The sequence below is a fragment of the Bufo gargarizans genome, chromosome 2, assembly GCF_014858855.1.
Source record: "Bufo gargarizans isolate SCDJY-AF-19 chromosome 2, ASM1485885v1, whole genome shotgun sequence".
Classification (NCBI taxonomy): Eukaryota; Metazoa; Chordata; class Amphibia; order Anura; family Bufonidae; genus Bufo; species Bufo gargarizans.
Window position 1 is genome coordinate 135,733,726 of NC_058081.1, and position 20,401 is coordinate 135,754,126.

Consider the following 20,401-nt stretch of genomic DNA (forward strand, 5'->3'; position numbering starts at 1 on the left):
AAAACACATTCCCCAACTTCTCCTGAGTACGGCGATACCAGATGTGTCACACTTTTTTGCAGCCTAGATGTGCAAAGGTGCCCAAATTCCTTTTAGGAGGGCATTTTTAGACATTTGGATCCCAGACTTCTCACGCTTTAGGGCCCCTAAAATGCCAGGGCAGTATAAATACCCCACATGTGACCCCACTTTGGAAAGAAGACACCCCAAGGTATCCAATGAGGGGCCTGGCAAGTTCATAGAATTTTTTTTTTTTTCGCATAAGTTAGCGGAAATTGATTTTTTTTTTGTTTTTTCTCACAAAGTCTTACTTTCCGCTAACTTAGGACAAAAATTTAAATCTTTCATGGACTCAATATGCCCCTCAGCAAATAGCTTGGGGTGTCTTCTTTCCAAAATGGGGTCAGTTGTGGGGTGTTTGTACTGCCCTGGCATTTGAGGGTCTCCGCAATCATTACATGTATGGCCAGCATTAGGAGTTTCTGCTATTCTCCTTATATTGAGCATACAGGTAATGAGATTTTTTTTTCCGTTCAGCCTCTGGGCTGAAAGAAAAAAATGAACGGCACAGATTTGTTCATTCGCATCGATCAATGTGGATGAAAAAATCTCTACCAAAAAAAAAAAAATGGAGGGGAAAGGCGTCTGCCAGGACATAGGAGCTCCGCCCTACATCCATACCCACTTAGCTCGTATGCCCTGGCAAACCAGATTTCTCCATTCGCATCAATCGATGTGGATGAATAAATCATTGCCGGGATTTTTTTTTATATATATATATATATGTATATACAAAGTGTTTGCCAAAGCATAGGAATGCCGCCTCCTCCTCAGCTCGTATGCCTTGGCAAACGTATCTGTCACTGCAGAGGAGAAAATCCCGTCTTGCAGCGCCGCATACACCGACTTGCGTGTAATCTGACAGCAGCGCAATGCTTCTGTCAGAATGCACATCGGTGCTGCAGCTAGTAGATCGGTTGGTCCACCTGGAAGGTAAAAAAAAAAAAAAAAAAAAAAAAGAAAAAACCAGGCCACAACGCAATAATTTTATTAACTTTGGAACAGAACATGTAAACTTTAACTTTTGGAACTAAACATTAACCTGTTTGCTTACTGGTGTTTTTTTTTTTTTTTTTTTTTTTTACCTTTATAGAACAAACCTCTCCTTCCCCATGGGTCAATGTGCAAAGCGCAAATCGCCCAAAGATGTGGTGAAGTGCGTTATGCACTTTGTCCCATGTGAAAGGAGACGTTTGCAGCAGCTGTGAGTGAATGGGCCCTAATAGCCCTGTGTGCCTATCCTGGTGAGATGATCCCTATGCTAGGTGTACCTGTGTGTGGTACTTTCGGAAACACTCCCCTAAGCATAGGGCAGGGTGGTCAGGACAGTCAGGACAGAAATAGCGGGTGTCACGCCTTATTCCACTCCTGCTACAGACACGACATTTTTTTCGGGGTGGCGGTCGGTTTGAGGTACCAGCAACGACACTGGGGAAGTGTCGCTCGTGTAGACGGCTAACTACACTGGTGGATGGGGCCACGGAACCTCCTGGATACAGGAGGTTCGCGATGATCTCTTCCTGAAATTTGAGGAAGGATCCAGTTCTCCCAGCCTTACTGTAGAGAACAAAACTATTGTACAGAGCCAATTGAATTAAATATACAGACACCTTCTTATACCAGCGTCTGGTTCTGCGGGAAACTAAATACGGAGACAACATCTGGTCATTGAAGTCCACCCCTCCCATGTGGAGGTTATAGTCGTGGACTGAGAGGGGCTTTTCAATGACACGGGTTGCTCGCTCAATTTGTATTGTCGTGTCTGCGTGAATGGAGGAGAGCATGTAAACGTCACGCTTGTCTCTCCATTTCACCGCGAGCAGTTCTTCGTTACACAGTGCGGCCCTCTGCCCCCTTGCAAGACGGGTGCTAACGAGCCGTTGGGGGAAGCCTGCGCGACTAGTTCGCGCGGTACCACAGGCGCCAATCCGTTCTAGAAACAAATGCCTAAAGAGGGCCACACTTGTGTAGAAATTGTCCACATAAAGATGGTACCCCTTGCCGAATAAGGGTGACACCAAGTCCCAAACTGTCTTCCCACTGCTCCCCAGGTAGTCAGGGCAACCGACCGGCTCCAGGGTCTGATCTTTTCCCTCATAGATCCGAAATTTGTGGGTATAGCCTGTGGCCCTTTCACAGAGCTTATACAATTTGACCCCATACCGGGCGCGCTTGCTTGGGATGTATTGTTTGAAGCCAAGGCGCCCGGTAAAATGTATCAGGGACTCGTCTACGCAGATGTTTTGCTCAGGGGTATACAAATCTGCAAATTTCAGGTTGAAATGGTCTATGAGGGGCCGAATTTTGTGGAGCCGGTCAAAAGCAGGGTGGCATCTGGGACGGGAGGCGGTGTTGTCACTAAAGTGCAGGAAACGCAGGATGGTCTCAAATCGTGTCCTGGACATAGCAGCAGACAACATGGGCATGTGATGAATCGGGTTCGTGGACCAATATGACCGCAATTCATGCTTTTTTGTCAGGCCCATGTTGAGGAGGAGGCCCAGAAAAGTTTAAGTTGGACTGGTTTCCACCGGAAAGGCTGGGCATAAAAGCTTCCCGGGTTAGCGGTGATAAATTGTGTGGCATACCGGTTTGTCTCTGCCACAACTAAGTCTAAGAGCTCCGCAGTCAAGAACAGCTCAAAAAATCCCAGGGCCGAATCGATCTGAGCTGTCTCAACCCGAACTCCAGACTGGGCGGTGAAAGGGAAAACTACAGATGCGGCTGAAGTTGGGGACTGCCAATCAGGGTTTGCCAGCACCTCAGGGACTCTAGGGGCTCTACGGGCACGTCTTTGCGGTGGCTGCGATGGGGTCACTACTGCACGTGCCACCGTACCAGCTTCAACTGCCCTTCTGGTGCTCGCTACTTCACCAGGTTGTACGGCAGTGCTGGTACTAGGTCCAGGAAGGGCTGGGCTGCTGGTGTATGCCTCACCACGTAATCCGACAGCACCAGCCCCACTCTGCTGCTCTTGAAGCGGATCCTGCGCAACCTGCGGTCTAGCGACACGGGGCCGGGTACGCCTGGTGGTATCAGGGACCTCAGCCTCCTCGTCCGAACTTTGGGTCAGAGAGCCACTGCTTTCTACAGGTTCGTATTCTGACCCGCTGGATTCATCAGATGAGGGTTCCCACTCCTCATCCGACTGGGTCAGAAGCCTGTAGGCCTCTTCAGAGGAATACCCCCTGTTAGACATGTGGGCAACTAAATTTAGGGGTATTCCCTGAGACTACCCAAGAAAAAAAAAGCAAGCCTGTCTTACAAATGGGAGGCTAGCGAAGTCCCGGAAGCCGCTGCGGTTGATAAAAAATATCAAACTGATTTTTTTATCGCCGCAGTGCGTGTAAAGTGAATGTGCAGCGATCAAAAAATAATAATTTTTTTTGTCACTGCGGTGGGGCGGGCGTGGGTGTACGCACGTGTGGGCGACCGATCAGGCCTGATCGGGCAAACACTGCGTTTTGGGTGGAGGGAGAACTAAAGTGACACTAGTACTATTATAGATCTGACCGTGATCAGTTTTGATCACTTCCAGATACTATAAAAGTACAAATGCTGATTAGCGATACGCTAATCAGCGAATAACGGACTGCGGTGCGGTGGGCTGGGCGCTAACCGATCCCTAAACTACCTAACCAAGGGGCCTAAACTATACTGAAACCTAACGGTCAATACCAGTGAAAAAAAAAGTGACAGTTTGCACTGATCACTTTTTTCCTTTCACTAGTGTTTGACAGGGGCGATCAAAGGGGTGATCAAAGGGTTAATTCGGGTGATCTGGGGGCTAAGTATGGTGTAGTGGGTACTCGCAGTGATGTGTGCTCCTCTGCTGGAACCAACCGACCTAAAGAAGGAGCAGAGGAGCACAGCAGCCATATAACCCCATCATATTTACTAATATGTGGGGTTAAATGGCTGCTGATTGGATTTTTTAAAAATCAGCAGCCTGCCAGCCAATGATCGTGGCCGGCAGGCTGCTGACGAAATACTCTGCTGCGAAATGCCGGCCTGCGATGCGCATGCGCGGGCCGGCTGTGACGTAATCTCGCGTCTCGCGAGATGACGCGCCGATGCGTCCAGGAGGAATAAATCAACCACCTCCAGGACGCATCGGTGCGTACAGCGGTCGGGAGGAGGTTAATTGGGGATTTCAGAATTTTTTATATTGATAACTATCTTCAGGATAAGTCAGCAATATCTGATGGTTGATGGGCCAACTACCAGCACACCTGCCGATCAGCTGTTTAAAGGGATTCATAAGGGATTAAGAAAATAAAATTACTGTAACCTTCCTAGTGTTACTCGCAATGCCAGGGAGGCTCGTTCCCATTGCGGCCAGGTCGCCAGATGTTTTGATCCGTGCAACGGGCATCAAAAGTGAATCAAGGAGTGGGGTAAGTATAACCAGTATGAGGCGCCCGGGCATTTTGGAGGGCATTATAGGGGTTGGATAACCTGTTAAAATATACATTTATTATAAATATGTTCCCACATACCTTTCATTAGTTATAATGTCTCGTTCTTTCTAGGAGAAATAAAATGGCTGCCGTCCTATTAGTACCCACAAAACCTGTTCTAGTCACACAGCAGGACAAGTGACTTCACAACACTGAGGTAAAGAGCTGCCTCATCCTCCTCTCTGCTTTGCCTGTCAGGAATTATGATCCTAAATACAGGTGATAGAACTTTACCTGAATCTCTGTAGGAATGGAGTTTATGAGGAAACAGATGAAGTACAGAGAAGAGGGTGGGGGTGTAGTAATGAGCAGCAGCTCATTTATGCAGTCTCCTTTACCACAGCCCCACATTACCACAGTCTGTTCTGTCCATCCTCTCTGTACTTTATGTCTCCTCATGAACTCCTTTCCTACAGAGATTCAGCTGAAGATCTTATTATCTGTATTCAGTATCATAATCCCTGACCAGCAGAGCAGAGAGGAGGATGAGGCAGCTCTTTACCTCAGTGTTGTGAAGTAACTTGTCCTGCTGTGTTATTAGGACAGGTTCTGTGTGTACTAATAGGACGGCGACCATTTTATTTTTCCTAATGATTGCTCACTAGGCAAAATGAGCCATTATAACTAATGAAAGGTATATGGGAATATATTTATAATAAACTAATATTTAAGTATTTTTATTTTCTTAATTCCCGGAGAACCCCTTTAAAGAGGCCGTGGTGCTCACCCTAGCTTAGCCCCTTTCTAGGTCTGTGGCGCCATGCTTATCGGTCACATGGTCAATGTGCAGATCAGTCCCATTCAAGTGAATGGGGTTAAACTCTAATTCATAGGAACCTCCTGAAGATAGGTTAGCAATATTAAAATACTGGACAACCCCTTTAATCTAATTTAAATTATCCCTATTGCATATGGTAAATTTTATTTCTCACCCAAATCTTTCATGTCATGTTGATGGGGCACTCATCTCCACTAACCCCTTTCCAACCGAGCCATTTTCATTTTTTCATTTTTGTTATTTACTCCCTGCCTTCCAGGAGCCATAACTTTTTTTCATTTTTTGTTCATATAGTTGTATTGGGCTTCTTTTGTGGCGCCATTAAATATTCTATACGTTGAATTAAAAAGAAATCTAAATGGGGTGGAATTGAAAAAACAACAACACCATTCCACCATAGTTTTATGTTTTTTGTTTTTATACTGTTCACTGATAAAAATGTCATGTTACCTTTATGCCTCATTCACACGTCAGTGTTTTGGTCAGTGATTGTGAGCCTAAGAGTCCATTCACATGTCCGTAAGTGTTTTTGTGGTCTGCAAAACACAGATACCGGCGTTCTGCATTTTTCGGACCGCACATGGCCGGCCCTATGATGGAAATGCCTTTTTTTGTCCGCAATTGCAGACAAGAATAAGACATGCTCTATCTTTTATGCAGGGCTGCAAAACAGAACTACGGATGCGGAATACACATGGTGTGTGCTGTCCACATCTCTTGCGTCCCCATTGAAATGAATGCATCCGCACCCGTGCTGCAAAATTGTGGAACGGGTGTGGATCCAGAACACCAGGTGCGGCTCTAAACACAGAACAGGTGCAGATATTTCCCTTATACCTTATGTCTGTGGAGCTCCATTCTTGGTTTTGTCTTCAATCGCTGATGGAAATCACTGATCATATTTTTTGGGAAGGTGAAGCGAATAAAAAAGGCGATTTGGCCATTTTGACTTTTTTTTCAATTACATTGTTCAATGTACAGGCTTTTTATATTTTATATAACCTGGGGAAAGGAGGGTAGTTTTGAATTTAATTAAAAATAAAATTATTACAGTATTTGCAGCCCCTATAGGACACATGAACAAGTGATCATTATATCACTTCTACGATAGACTACAGTGGTTTACACAGCAGTTTTTTGTAAATCACTATATTTCAATAGGAACTTTACTATGGCAGATCTGGGAGTGTCCAGAAAGCCCCATACTGTCATAGCAACCGAATTGCTCCTGCTCCTCGTCGTGTGGGGTGGTGTTCGATCACAGGGAGCATTACTTTTCCATTAAATGACCACTCATTTGCCATGGTCATTACTGATTACAGTATCAAAGGGGTTAATTGTCAGTGATCAAAGTTGTCCCCCATAATTGACTCTGCTGGTGGATGTCTGCTGCCAGCTTCTAAGCGGGTGCCATCTATAAAGACCCAACATCCTCTGCACATGTACAGTATCTATCCATCCATCCTGAAGATTTGCCTGAAATTCCAGGAAAAGCCTGAATTGGGAGCTTTTTCCTCAATTTGACATCACTGCTTTTGAACTGCAAGTAAATATTACATTTCATGTAATATTGTATAAAGCTGATGCTCTATGTATATCTTGATCTCAAACCAGATACAAAACTGATCCTTGGCTTTGGGATTTAGAGTGGGATGTTCAAGAATTCAAGCAAAAGAAAGTAAAAACTGGCAAAAAGAAAGATCTCAAAACCGCATTAGAATGTAACACACGGAGCCAAGATGTCACAGAGCCACATGAAGGTGAGTATCCATTTACTCCTGGGCACTAATTTAGTATGTACCGCACACATTTTAATGTTTTTCCCAAAATTTTTGGGTGATTTTGCTCTGAGTTTGCCATGGTTTTACACCAATTACTTCAATATATGTAGATTCTGGACCTCCCAGTGAAGAAGAGGAATCTCAGCCTTTACCCGGTAAACTTTACTTGGATAGTATCATAGAGAAAACTTTACCATATTTGCCTAAAAGAACCCAACATATGCCTGGACATCCTGGGTAAGTGATACAAAGAAAAGATAAATTAACTTACAAAAGGTAATCTTATGTCCTATTAGCACACACAAAACCTGTCCTAATCACACAGGAGGACAAGTTACTTCAGAACAAGTAGCTAAAGTGCTGCCTCCGCTCCTACTTGTCAGGGATTATGATCCTGAATACAGATGGTAAAAACTTTAGGAGAGCTGGAGTAAAGAGTGGACGGACAGGGCAAACTGTGGTAATGTGTGGCTGAGGTAATGTAGCCCACTATATACATGTGCTGCTGCTCAATAGCCACATCCCCAACCCCATTCCGACACCTCCACCTATCAGGTATATGGGAGTAGTGCTGGAACTACACAACTTCATCCTTTGCTTAGTAGATGGATCTGGTTCCTGCAGCACTGCTACAATTGAAATTGTCACTCCTCCACTGACCAGAAGCTTGCCCTCTATTCAGTGGATGGGGAAAGTTTGTATTGTGGGAAAACCTGCTTATGGTAAAGTGATCTATCCAGTGTCCCTTTAAAGCGAGTCTGTCAGCACTTTTGACTGTGCCAAACTGCTGACAGCACTAGCTAGGGGCCTGGGAGTGCAAGACGTACATTCTTTTTCTCATCAGGAGTACTGTAAATATGAAGTTTTGTTCTAGTGCTTCTGCGAGTGCATTGAAGGTGAAGCTTCATGGTGAAGTGCTCTTTACATTGAGCTGCTTTGCTGCCCCTTCTGTCTGCTATGAGTGACAGCTGTAGCATCCAACCAGAAGACCACTACAGCTATCGCTCAGATTGGGCCAGAGAGGGTTGTGAAGCAGCGAGCAGTTCAAAATGAAGCTTCACCTTCTGGGCACTTTCATGTAGAATCTGGCAGATTAAAATATCATAGTCACACTACTCCTGATGATAAAAAGTCCACAAAAGTTATGTTTGCACTGTTAACGCTATCAGCAGTTTAGCATGGTCAAAACTGCTGACCGATTCACTAGTCCTCAGTTCCACATTATTAGTGTAATGCATTCTATAGGTTGTAAGTATTGAGGATTTTTTTATTTATTTTTTTGGAGGGAGTTGTTTGCAGATGCACCTTTGAAATAACCTCATGACTGTGGTCAGATTAAGTTGTGTTCATCTTTGTAGATGGTATCGTAAGCTTTGCCCGAGACTAGATGATCCTGATTGGATTCCTGGTCCAAGCCTCATCAGCCTTCAGATGAGAATAACTCCTAAACTAATGCGTTTGACTTGGGATGGCTTTCCACTGCACTTCTGTGACAAGCATGGTTGGGGATACCTGGTTCCAGGACGGAAGGACAATCTTGTGGCCAATCGAGTAGAAGATGATGACTGTGATGTTAATAATAACTGCCCTTACAAATCAATAGAAAAAGTTTACCTTGACTCTTGTAAAAATAAAGCAAACAAGATCTCAGAGGATAAAGACTCAAATGTACAGGACAATTTCATGCTTACTGAAGACAGCAGTATCTGGCTAAAGGTAGAATAATTCAGGGCTGTCTGCATTCCCAGTACATGAGAAATATTAGGACTATATGCTGCTCCCTGAAGTGACTTTGCTCAGGTTGCCTTGTTCTTTTATCTAGGTAGAAGAACTCAGTCGACTGGAGAATGATACAAGCCTCGAAGAATCAACCAAATCAACTATAAGGAAGAAGTACAAAAGTAAACTGGTATGTCTTCTTTTCCTACGCTTTGTGTACAAGTCCTTCACTTAGCTGCTGGCGCTGCTAAATTTGACATGCATGTAAATCTTTCAGAGCTCTTCTCGACTTTTTGATGGCTCTTTCTGCTCTCCTCCATCCTTCTCTCAGTGTTCCAGATAGCAGCAGAGAGGGAGGATGATCAGAGTGCAAAGAGGGATGAAGCAATCCAAGGTTATAGAGGAAAGCACACACACATGGCAGTCTGCAGAGGTAGAATCACATAGGATCCATACATGTGTAGAGAGAAAGCGGAGCACCCATGGCAAACTACAGAGAGAAGGGAATCACTCAGTCCTCAGTATCAATGATTGTCAGTACAAGTGAGGGGAGACGCCTGATGAGCTGTAAAAGGGGAAAGCAGTATTGTAATGAAGCTATGCTGATACATGTGAGCTAGTGAAGGCAGCAGCACACTGGACACACAGAGCTCACTAACTGCATGTATTACTGGGAGAGACAAGACCACATGAGAAAAGTCTGAAACTAAAAGCAACTTGCAGACTGAATATCAAGTGGGTCTAAAAAGGAATGAAGTTTGCGGAGTGACACTTTTTTTTTTACTCAAGGTCACCAGTAACATATGTAGTTAAATCATTTTTTCCACATCAAATGTGTTCATAGCCTTTAAAGGGAAAACATTATCTGGATCCAGCCCCAAATTTTATACCAGATCTGTCATCTCTCCTGACATGTTTACAATTCTGGGTCATCTTCTATTAGAACTGAGCATTGTATGATTTCTCTGTTATTCCTGGTGGAAATGTAAAACTAAGTTGTCAACTGTGTTCTTGCCAGTTGGGGATGTTTCCTACACACTCTTATCATGTCCAGTCATTGCTGACAAGCTGGGGTGGACTGGGAATTTAAAGTGGCCCTGGAAAAAAATAAAAGTGTTGTAGGCCGGTCTAAATTGATAGAAGATGGAACTACACAATGGGACAGCATTACCATATTGTGGCACAAAATACTGCTCCAGCAGAACCATATACCATAGTGCCGCATAAAATACTGCTCCAGCAGCACAAAATACCTCCCCAGAAGCTGCTCCTCTGTGGTGGCCAGCACCAGCTGTTCGGTCCTTCTACTCCAGTTGCCTCAGGATGGCAAAGCAGTTGAATTCAGCAGTCAGGAGGCCACCTGTGGTTGCTGACCAGGTACATATGTTCCTGACACTCCCAGTGTTAATGAACTCAGGGATCATCAGATCATTACTTACCTGGCTGGCGGCTGTGAGTGGGGACCAGGCAGCCCTCTGGGTATCTGCACATCGGGAATATAATAGTTTAATTTTACACAACCTGAATCACATTGTGTAGATTTAGGCTACTTTCACACTTGCGTTCAGAGCGGATCCGTCTGAGACGGATCCACTCATATAATGCAGACGGTGGCTCCGTTCAGAACGGATCCGTCTGCATTATATTGTTAAAAAATTTCTAAGTGTGAAAGTAGCCTCAGACGGATCCGTCCAGACTTTACATTGAAAGTCAATGGGGGACGGATCCGTTTGAAAATTGAGCCATAGTGTGTCATATTCAAATGGATCCGTCCCCATTGACTTACATCGTAAGTCTGGACGGATCCGCTTGCCTCCGCACGGCCAGGCGGACACTCGAACGCTGCAAGCAGCGTTCAGGTGTCCGCCTGCTGAGCGGAGCGGAGGCGAAACGGTGCCAGACTGATGCATTCTGAGCGGATCCGCGTCCACTCGGAATGCATTAGGGCTGGACAGAAGCGTTCGGGGCCGCTTGTGAGAGCCTTCAAACGGAGCTCACAAGCGGACACCCGAACGCTAGTGTGAAAGTAGCCTAAAAGGTTGCCATGGATTAGAATAAATGGTCTGCTTTCTTTATTTTTTCCAGAAATAGTGCCGCACTTCTCCATTGACTGTCTGGTATTGCTGCTCATGGTTCGAAAAAAAAAAAAGAGGTTGTAGTCCGACAGGATGTTGAGATTATGATTGAGATTTCGAGGTGCCATTAGGGTGAGGCCAGATACATGAGGCCACTTGCTGCATGACGCCACATGACCTCACTTGCCTAGGGAAAGCTGTGAGAAGGCTGTGGCGCTATTGCAACCGCCACTGCCTTCTCAAACAGCTGATCGGCGGGGGTCCAGGATGTCAGACCCCCACTGATCAGATACTGATGACCTATCTAGAGTATGGATTATCAGCGTAAAACTCCCAGAAAAAACCTTTAAGTAATTTAAAGTAATAATCAATGGCAAAATAAAATGATGCAGTATGTACTGTCTATACATTTTTTGCGCCACGGTTTACGACGACCAGAACAAAATAAATTCCTCTTGATATTTAGTTTAGTGACGTAATTGCTATACTGACTTCCCTGTGCTTCTTATCTGCCGTCCCATTATTTGTATCTGTAATTACCCTATTCACTGTGACAGGAGCACCCTGCTGAATCACTTCCAGAGTTTGAAAACTCGGCACCTCATCACTATGGAAATGGCTCTTGCAGCGATGTGAATGTTTCAGGCTGCTGGTTCTACCGTTTGCCGCATAAAGTGAGTCTGGAAAATGCACTTAATACGCTTTGTTCCTAATAGTCAGAATCCTACTGGCAGTCACTCCGACACCGCCAACATTTCATGTGCTGATACATTGAAGAAAAAGTAGTGTATGTAATTTATCTGTACTTTGCATCAAGGAACTCAATTAGAATGTGGGAACATTTGCAAAGCTATTCTTCACAGCCTCTAAGCACCGAGCCTCAGACCTACACAGCATCTTTATTGGCAATATGTCATTTTGCTCCTTATGTGCACTAGCAAATAAAATTAGAACATGCTGGAAAGTCTTTAACTTTAGAATAGTCTGGTTAGGCTTAGACTTCCGTTTTTCTGATCCATCAGAAACACCGAAATTTTTTTGAGCATCAGTTATGCTCAATTTGCACAAAAAATAACTGATCCGTCTTTTTTTTTGAGCATCAGTTATGGTCAGTTGCGTTTTTTTCTTTATTTTTCTGTTAGGTCAGAAGACCAGAAAGCTAAACGGTAATGTGGTTCTTACTTTGGTTCTCCAGTTTTCTTCAGGACGGAGAGCTGGGGCATAGTTTATCTTCAGATTATTCTGTGCCATAGTTTTCAGCTCCAAAAAAACTGAGGTTTAGAAATGTAAAATAAAGCAGCCTACAAAACTGCATGGATCGCAAGTTGTGGTCCTGGCATGATGGAGGTTTTTCTGAAGTCTAAGCCTAAGGTGGCAGGGAGCTTCTTCCACCTCTCTGTGTGTCGGTGACATTTATAAAGAGCATGGCTATCGGTTACGTTCATTAGCTCTTCTTTGTCCTAGCTGTCTGCACATCTGAATGCCATGTTACAGCACTGTTATAGGTCACATAATCTAATATTAGGCAGATTGAATGTATACTGTAGGTAGCAGGCATCTGTATTCATGTATACAGAAGACAGGAGCAGATACATTCTTTTTAGGGCTTCTTGTAAAGTTATCAGAGCATTTAAATAGTCTCCTTGACTAGTATTTTATTTGACTGCAGTAACTCATAGGAGTATAACCTTTCTATGTTTTCATGAGTTCAATATTTTACATTTTAGGACGGCACTGCCAATAATGTGGGTAGTCCATTTGCAAAAGATTTTCTTCCAAAGATGGAAGATGGAACATTACAGGCCAGTACTGGAGGCAACAGCGCCACACGTGCGTTAGAAATTAACAAGATGATCTCGTTCTGGAGGAACGCGCACAAACGCATCAGGTATTTTATCTGTAAAGATGTTATACTTAAAGCTGATTTAGCTGTAAAACACAAATGACTATGGATTATGGAGCCGAAACCATCACTCTGGGATTAGCCTTATGTCCAAGGACAAACGGGTCATGCAGCGGTTGTGGGGCTAACGGGAAGAAGGGTCCAGCTTGTTTCTCCTCCCTACAGTTTCAGCAGATAGGCAGATTGCTGTCCACTCTTTTTACTACAGAAGATGGGGAGTGTAACAAGCTCAGGACCTTCCTGTCTTTGGATTAATGGTTGTGAACCTGCAGGACTCCATCAAAAATAAAATACAAAATCGGTGTATTCTCATAAGGTGCAGCTATGTCTTCTCCCCTCTCTGATGCTAATGCACGTGAGCCTGAAAGATTAGAAGGGGGCTGAGTTTAGGCTTCACACTTAGGCTACTTTCACACTGGCGTTTCTGGGTCCGCTTGTGAGATCCGTTTAAGGCCTCTCACAAGCGGCCCAAAACGGAAAAGTTTAGCCCCAATGAATTCTGAATGGATAAGGATCCGTTCAGAATGCATCAGTTTGCCTCTGTTCAGCCTCCATTCCGTTCTAGAGGCGGACACCAAGATGCTGCCTGCAGAGTTTTGATGTCCGCCTGACGATGCAGAGCCAGATGGATCCGTCCTGACTTACAACGTAAGTCAATGGGGACGGATCCGTTTTCACTGACACAATATGGTGCAATTGAAAACGGATCCGTCCCCCATTGACTTTCAGTGTGAGTCAAAACAGATCTGTTTGCATTATCATAAACAAAAACAAAAATAATATATATATATATATATATATATATATATAAAATTTTTATTGAAAGGCATGAAATAAATACAGTGCCAGCCGTAGTACCAGAAGTAGTACACACAGTAACAGCAGCCAGCTATACCTCACTGGGTCACTTGGCAACAGTACAAGGTGTTTTTGCAACAGAAGCAATCTTACTGATTGTTTACATGGTTACAGGAGCAGTGTACATAATGTATATCATTGCACACACGCATATAGCATCAGGACAATTTTTACACAACCAAATGCAGCCTCCATTACCGTTCTACAGCTTTCTTAGGGTACTTTCACACTTGCGTTGTTTGTTTCCGGCAGGCAGTTCCGTTGCCTGTATGTCATTTTTTCTGACTGATCAGGCATTTTTCAGAAAAATGCCTGATCAGTCAGAAAAATGCATTCCAATACCGGATCCAGTTTTTTTCGCCGGAGATAAAACCGTAGCATGCTATGGTTTTCTCTTTTGCCAAAAGTCAAAATGACTGAACTGAAGACATCCTGATGCATCCTGAACGGATAACTCTCCATTCAGAATGCTTAGGGATATGCCTGATCAGTTATTTTCCGGTATAGAGCCCCTGTGACGGAACTCTATGCCGGAAAAGAAAAACGCTAATGTGAAAGTAGCCTAAGGGCTCTTTCACACTTGCGTTCTTGTCTTCCGGCATAGAGTTCCGTCGTCGGGGCTCTATGCCGGAAGAATCCTGATCAGGATTATCCTAATGCATTCTGAATGGAGTGAAATCCGTTCAGGATGCATCAGGATGTCTTCAGTTCCAGAACGGAACGTTTTTTGGCCGGAGAAAATACCACAGCATGCTGCGCTTTTTGCTCAGGCCAAAAATCCTGAACACTTGCTGCAAGGCCGGATCCGGAATTAATGCCCATTGAAAGGCATTGATCCGGATCCGGCCTTAAGCTAAACGTCGTTTCGGCGCATTGCCGGATCCGACGTTTAGCTTTTTCTCAATGGTTACCATGGCTGCCAGGACGCTAAAGTCCTGGCAGCCATGGTAAAGTGTAGCGGGGAGCGGGGGAGCAGCATACTTACCGTCCGTGCGGCTCACGGTGCAGAGTGACGTCAGGGCGCCCCAGGCGCATGGATGACGTGATCGCATGGTACGTCATCCATGCGCATGGGGCGCTCTGATGTCATTCTGGAGCGCCCCGGGAGCCGCAGGGACTGTAAGTATGCCGCTCCCCCACTCCCCGCTCCTACTATGGCAACCAGGACTTTAATAGTGTCCTGGCTGCCATAGTAACACTGAAAGCATTTTGAAGACGGATCCGTCTTCAAATGCTTTCAGTACACTTGCGTTTTTCTGGATCCGGCGTGTACCTCCGGCAAGTGGAGTACACGCCGGATCCGGACAACGCAAGTGTGAAAGAGGCATAAGTCCCCTGAAAGGCAAATCTGCCTAATTTTACCATAATTCCCACTTCCTACATTGATGTATAATTAGGCACTTTTGCCTTTCAGGATCTTTAGAAAACTGTGTAACAATAAATGTGGAGGTATGCTGGGGACCAATCTGGGCATGAAGCCATCTCATTGTTGCCCTGACACTATACGTATTTATACCTTATTAGGGGAGCATTGTGTACGTACTAATGCATATGCTAAACGTGATCGCTGTTACAGTCATTATCCAGCTTTCCCAGACTGTTGGATTCCAAACTTGTCTACTTATTCATTGATAAAGCCACTATAAGAACTGAACTTAATTTATGGTGCTGGGAAAGCTGGGTGACAACACTCAGGAGCCGCACTGCTGAATAAAGTAAGTAAAGAGGTAAAGGTAAGTAAAGAAGACAAAAAAAGAGGTAAACCCCCCCAAAAATCCTGTAACTTTTTCATGTTGGTTAGTTGTGCTTTTAAATCATAGCACTTAACATTCAGATATTTTGTTTTTTACAGTTCTCAGAAGGTCGTGTGGCTGAAGAAAGGGGAGCTGCCGCGCGCAGTCACCAGGTATTTTATTAATGGGCTCATGCAGTTGACCTTTTAGGAGTGAAGAGGTCCTCATTTTACTGTCAGTAGTGCGTCAATACATATATAAATACATACGAGTCCCCATTTAAGTATAGAGGCTGCATTTACAATTCACTTTCCTGGTATGATTTTAAGCGCATTGCCATGTTAAATACATCTTTTAGTTTTGAGTCTCGGTCTGCTCACGGATAGAAGAGCAAATGCCCTTTGTATTTGCACCCACCCACTGGCCGCATAAAACAACGTACATACAAATGAAATCACTTAGCTATTGAAAAATAAAAGCCCTTTATCGTCACTGTACGCGTGTTTGACAGTTAAATGTGTGAAGGGAGCAGCTTTTACTTTTCACATAGTGCATTTCAATATTTTAGCTTTTCCACTATAATTAATGGAACCTGCAATTTTGCCTCTTCACTAGCCCTCAGGACAATTGCTGAAAGTTGGAAAGAACAACGTTTCCTGACACTTATGGATCAGTAGGGCTTGTGGTGGTACATAGGCAGTAGTATCTTCTGGCTACCATTCTCCCTCATGGAGCATGGTTCTTATTTCATATATTTTGTATATATTCATAGAAAATATTCATTCATTCCAGGAATCCTGATTTCGATGAAGAACATAAGTATGGAGCTATTGTTCCTCAGGTGATCTCCGCTGGAACCATCACACGTAGAGCAGTGGAGCCAACCTGGCTGACCGCCAGTAATGCACGTGTAAGGGGCTGATTTGTGCTTTAGACCTAAGATGGGTCCATAAGGATTTTGCTGCACTGTGAATGTTGAATCATGGCAATACCGTCATAGATCAGATTTCCACTGATCTCCATTTTGGAGATTTGGTATATCTGCAAGTAAATGCAGAACTTGTACTAAAATGTGTTTCTTTGGAGTATGTTTGATTCAGTGGTGTAGCGTGCGTTGCCAGCACCCGGGGCAAAGCAAGTATTCCGCCCCCTAACCTGTGGACGCGACCCCTAACCTGTGGACATGCCCCTTTTTGCAGAACCATACCCTAGCCGCATATGGAGTGGGGATCAGCTGATGATCTCCATACACCTCTCACACCCCACTGATGTACTATTACAACCTGGCCACGAATGGGTTCTATTCCCAACCTCATTTAGGCTCCATGCCCTCGACCAGCTTTACGGACAGTGGTACATGTAAAACTCCCAGTGTAGCTCGCTGGAGGCATGGGGCCTAAATGAGAATGGCTTAATAAGGAGGATTATTACTGTGGGGGCTTAAGTGCAGTCTGCACAGCAGGCCGATGGGAATTTTACTAGTATTAATGTGCAGACTCCACTTAGGCCGCCATGTTAATAATCCTCCATTATTAAGCTAGTCCCCCTCCCATTCCCTATTTAAGCTCCATGTTGCCCCCTGCCAGCGCCTTTGATACAGTATCTTCATGTCAAATTTTCAAGGCTGGGACCCAGGCACTGGTGTGATCACTGTGATCATCAGAGCGCACTGCTGGATGATCTCGTAGGCTGCAGCCTGAACTGTACTGCGCATGATGTGTGGCCTCCGTCCATTCACTCCGTCTGTGGCAGCACTGTGCACGTCCCGCCAGCACCACTCGGTGAATGATTCACTGAATGGCATTTGTGGGGTGCACTGCCTGCCATACAGGTGAAACTCAAAAAATTTGAATATCGTGCATTTTAGTAATGCAAATTAAAAGGAGTTGCATTAATGCAGCTTAAAATTAGAATATTGTGAAAAGGTTTAATATTCTAGGCTCAAAGTATCACACTCTAGTCAGCTAATTAATCCATACCCCCTCAGCAAAGGGGACCTGAGATTGTGACTTTGGGGTTTCATAAGCCGTAAGCCATAATCATCCAAATTATAACAAATAAAGGCCTGAAATATCTCGCTTTGCATGTAATGAGTCTATCTCATATGTTAGTTTCACCTTTTAAGTTGCATTACTGAAATAAATGAACTTTGCACGATATTCTAATTTTTCGAGTTTCACCTGTAGAGGAAATGGCATTAACAATGAACAGTACAGCGGCAGCTGTGCGTCCCCTTCAGTCTGGCGCATGGGGCATTCACACCCCGCCTCCCCATGCTACGCCACTGGTTTTATTAGCTCTGTCACTAGTATATACCTGGACATTAGGACCCCCAGATGTAAGGAGCACAGCTCTTAATGGGGCACTGTACCCTTTGCAGTTTTCTATGTACTGAGCTATTCTTGTCCATGGCCTGGCTCTGGTATTGTATCTTACCTAAATTCATTTTATAAAGGCTCTGCCTCTTCCCAATAAAATTCTGGCGCAAGTTTTTCAAACTCTGCACTGTGGCATTCCTGTTATGCCACCTGTAATCTGATGAATAACTTGACCACTTTGTGTTACCATTCCCTTTCAGGGGGCAGTGTCCCCACAGACTGGCACTGTTGACACTGATTGGACAATGTCAGTTTGCAGGGGCACATCCCCAACTGGTAATACCCAGTTGTCAGTTTATTCATAAATGTCTAGTAGGAACAACAGAGGAGTTAACAAACACCGAATTCTAAAAAAAAATAGAATAAATATGCAAGCATTTATTACTACATGTCAGGAGAGCTGACAGGTCCTCTTTAATAAGGCTATTGCGCATTGTGAGACACAGCCGATGGACATAAGTGGTGGTGTTTTTGGAAGAATAAAAGACTATATACTAATCCTGGACCAAACCTAAAAACTAGCAGAATGCAAACTGAATACTTGAGGGGCTTCTAAGGGATGGTCGGACATAGTGCTCTGAATGGCAGACTTCAATATACTCTTTAATAGGCTCAACAGGAAGCACTTCCTTAGCAGCCAGCCTTCTTCAGGTAGCTCAGATTGGCCGTTCCATAAACTACCTTATGAATCAAACGTTGCAATTTCATTTATTGATTTTATACTGGTGGTTTAGTGAATAGTAATATTGCCATCTTCTTCTGTTAGACTGACCGCATTGGCAGTGAACTGAAGGCTATGATTCAAACACCTCCAGGATATCATATGATTGGCGCAGATGTAGATTCCCAGGAGCTCTGGATAGCTGCAATTCTCGGAGAAGCCCACTTTGCTGGTATTCATGGTAAGGTCAATGCAATAAAGTACATTTTATTAGTATAGTGATGTGGCGTGTGTCAGAATAATGGGGTGCAGGGCCCTTTATAGCCACTGAATTTACCTACATGCTCATGAGTGGAGAAGCTTAGTAACACTGGCTGCTTTAAGAATTCCTGTGCGTAAGTTAGCATAACAAAGTATGTTTCTTGATTGGGATCCTAACTGGTTTATTCAAAAGAATCCCCAGATTTCAGAAGCTTTTAGAGGGGTTCTCCAAGACCAGGAACCCCTTTTGATCACCAGGCAGGGTATTTAAAAAAACTCACCTGTCACCAACACTCTGTTTCCAGTACTAAGCTCCCTTCTCCTCTGCTTCCAGTCCCAGCTGGACTGAAATTGTGACATGCCATCTATATGCATGTGACCAGTGCCGGCCTCAGCTGTGACATGTGTAGTCATGGCATGTGACGGGCGCCACCGCAGAGGCCACTGATTGGCAGCGGTGACGTGTGTGTAGACAGTGTGTCACACAGTCCAGCAGGGAGCAGAGAACGGAGCTCAGCGCCGGATCCAGAGTGCTGATGACAGGTGAGTCTTTTTGATCTAGTCTCTGCACTCTTCCATCCTTGTGATACCCACACAGTGATTCACGTCCGTGAGACTCCCATTGATCTACATAAAAACCAAGGGAACATGCATTACTTTTGGTCTGTTTTGTGGACAGAACACGCCTGTTCTTTACAATAGAGGTCCGTGAAAGCCTTGGACAGAATTAACATTTTCAAAAATCTTTTAGACCAGTTCTTGAGAGAGGCTTAAAACAATGGTGACCACAAATATACTGCCTTTTGTTCACTGTAGAAGCCACTGCCAGCAATTAGTGTAATTAAACACAAGTATTTACGTAAATTGATTAAATCAGATTGATCCTTCCATTTTACAAAGGAGCTCTGAAAAATGGAATCTAATTGGTTACTATGGGTAACTAAGCCACTTTCCGTTTGCACCAGTTTTCTTTATGCCGAAGATGAATTGCTCTTGTCATAGATGCTTTCCCGTGACCCCTGCCGATTGGCAGTTTGAGAAGGCAGTGGCACTCTAAGTAGCGCTGTGGCCTTGGCGTGGCTCAGCACCATGCACTTCATTGGGGCTGAGCTGCCCCCAGGACACGTGACAGTCGTGATGTCCTTCGCCTGCGGCCGCTGCCTTCTCGAACAGCTGATCAGATGCTGATCAAAGGATGGATCATCAGTAAGAAAAAGGTATAGAACCCCTTTAATTACTGCTGTAATTATCATCATGGTGCCGTTACCTATTATTGGGGGGGACTTACTGTATATTATTATACAATTTGATACAGTTTTTATACTGTATGTTTTTGGTCATTTATTATGCAGGGTATAGATACAATGCATTTGGAGAGATTTCATTTTGCGTAGAATTCACATTGATTTGCACTATAAACCTCTGTAATTGAGACATTATTACAGGCTTAATTGCCTGGGAGCCTTGCTACTTTTATTAGCCTGTAAAATCACAGGGAATAAAGGCCCTACGGTATATATGTTTTCTACATGTCATGTTTCTTATTAATTGCCCTCCAGCCTATGTCATTACTGTGCTCCCCATTACCCGGTAATCTTTCCTTCTCATTTCCTGCACTTCATTATCCTGATTCCCTCCTCACTCCATTGCATTACACCGCTTCTCACAATCATGTAATCTTGTGCTTTTCATCCGCTCCCCTGCTTTATGTCCTCACCATCAACCCCATTATTA

The 20,401-nt window shown here is 44.2% G+C and overlaps 1 protein-coding gene across 1 annotated transcript in view; it reads left to right on the forward strand.

The window, feature by feature from the left end:
- Positions 1 to 20,401, forward strand: part of POLG (DNA polymerase gamma, catalytic subunit) — an 84,525-nt gene that overhangs the window by 28,592 nt on the left and 35,532 nt on the right. The window contains exons 8-16 of the mRNA XM_044279480.1: positions 6,913 to 7,058; positions 7,190 to 7,316; positions 8,438 to 8,795; positions 8,902 to 8,988; positions 11,431 to 11,547; positions 12,601 to 12,761; positions 15,487 to 15,540; positions 16,160 to 16,277; positions 18,512 to 18,647. Of these exons, the coding sequence (XP_044135415.1) occupies positions 6,913 to 7,058; positions 7,190 to 7,316; positions 8,438 to 8,795; positions 8,902 to 8,988; positions 11,431 to 11,547; positions 12,601 to 12,761; positions 15,487 to 15,540; positions 16,160 to 16,277; positions 18,512 to 18,647 (1,304 nt within the window). The remainder of the gene's footprint in view (positions 1 to 6,912; positions 7,059 to 7,189; positions 7,317 to 8,437; positions 8,796 to 8,901; positions 8,989 to 11,430; positions 11,548 to 12,600; positions 12,762 to 15,486; positions 15,541 to 16,159; positions 16,278 to 18,511; positions 18,648 to 20,401) is intronic.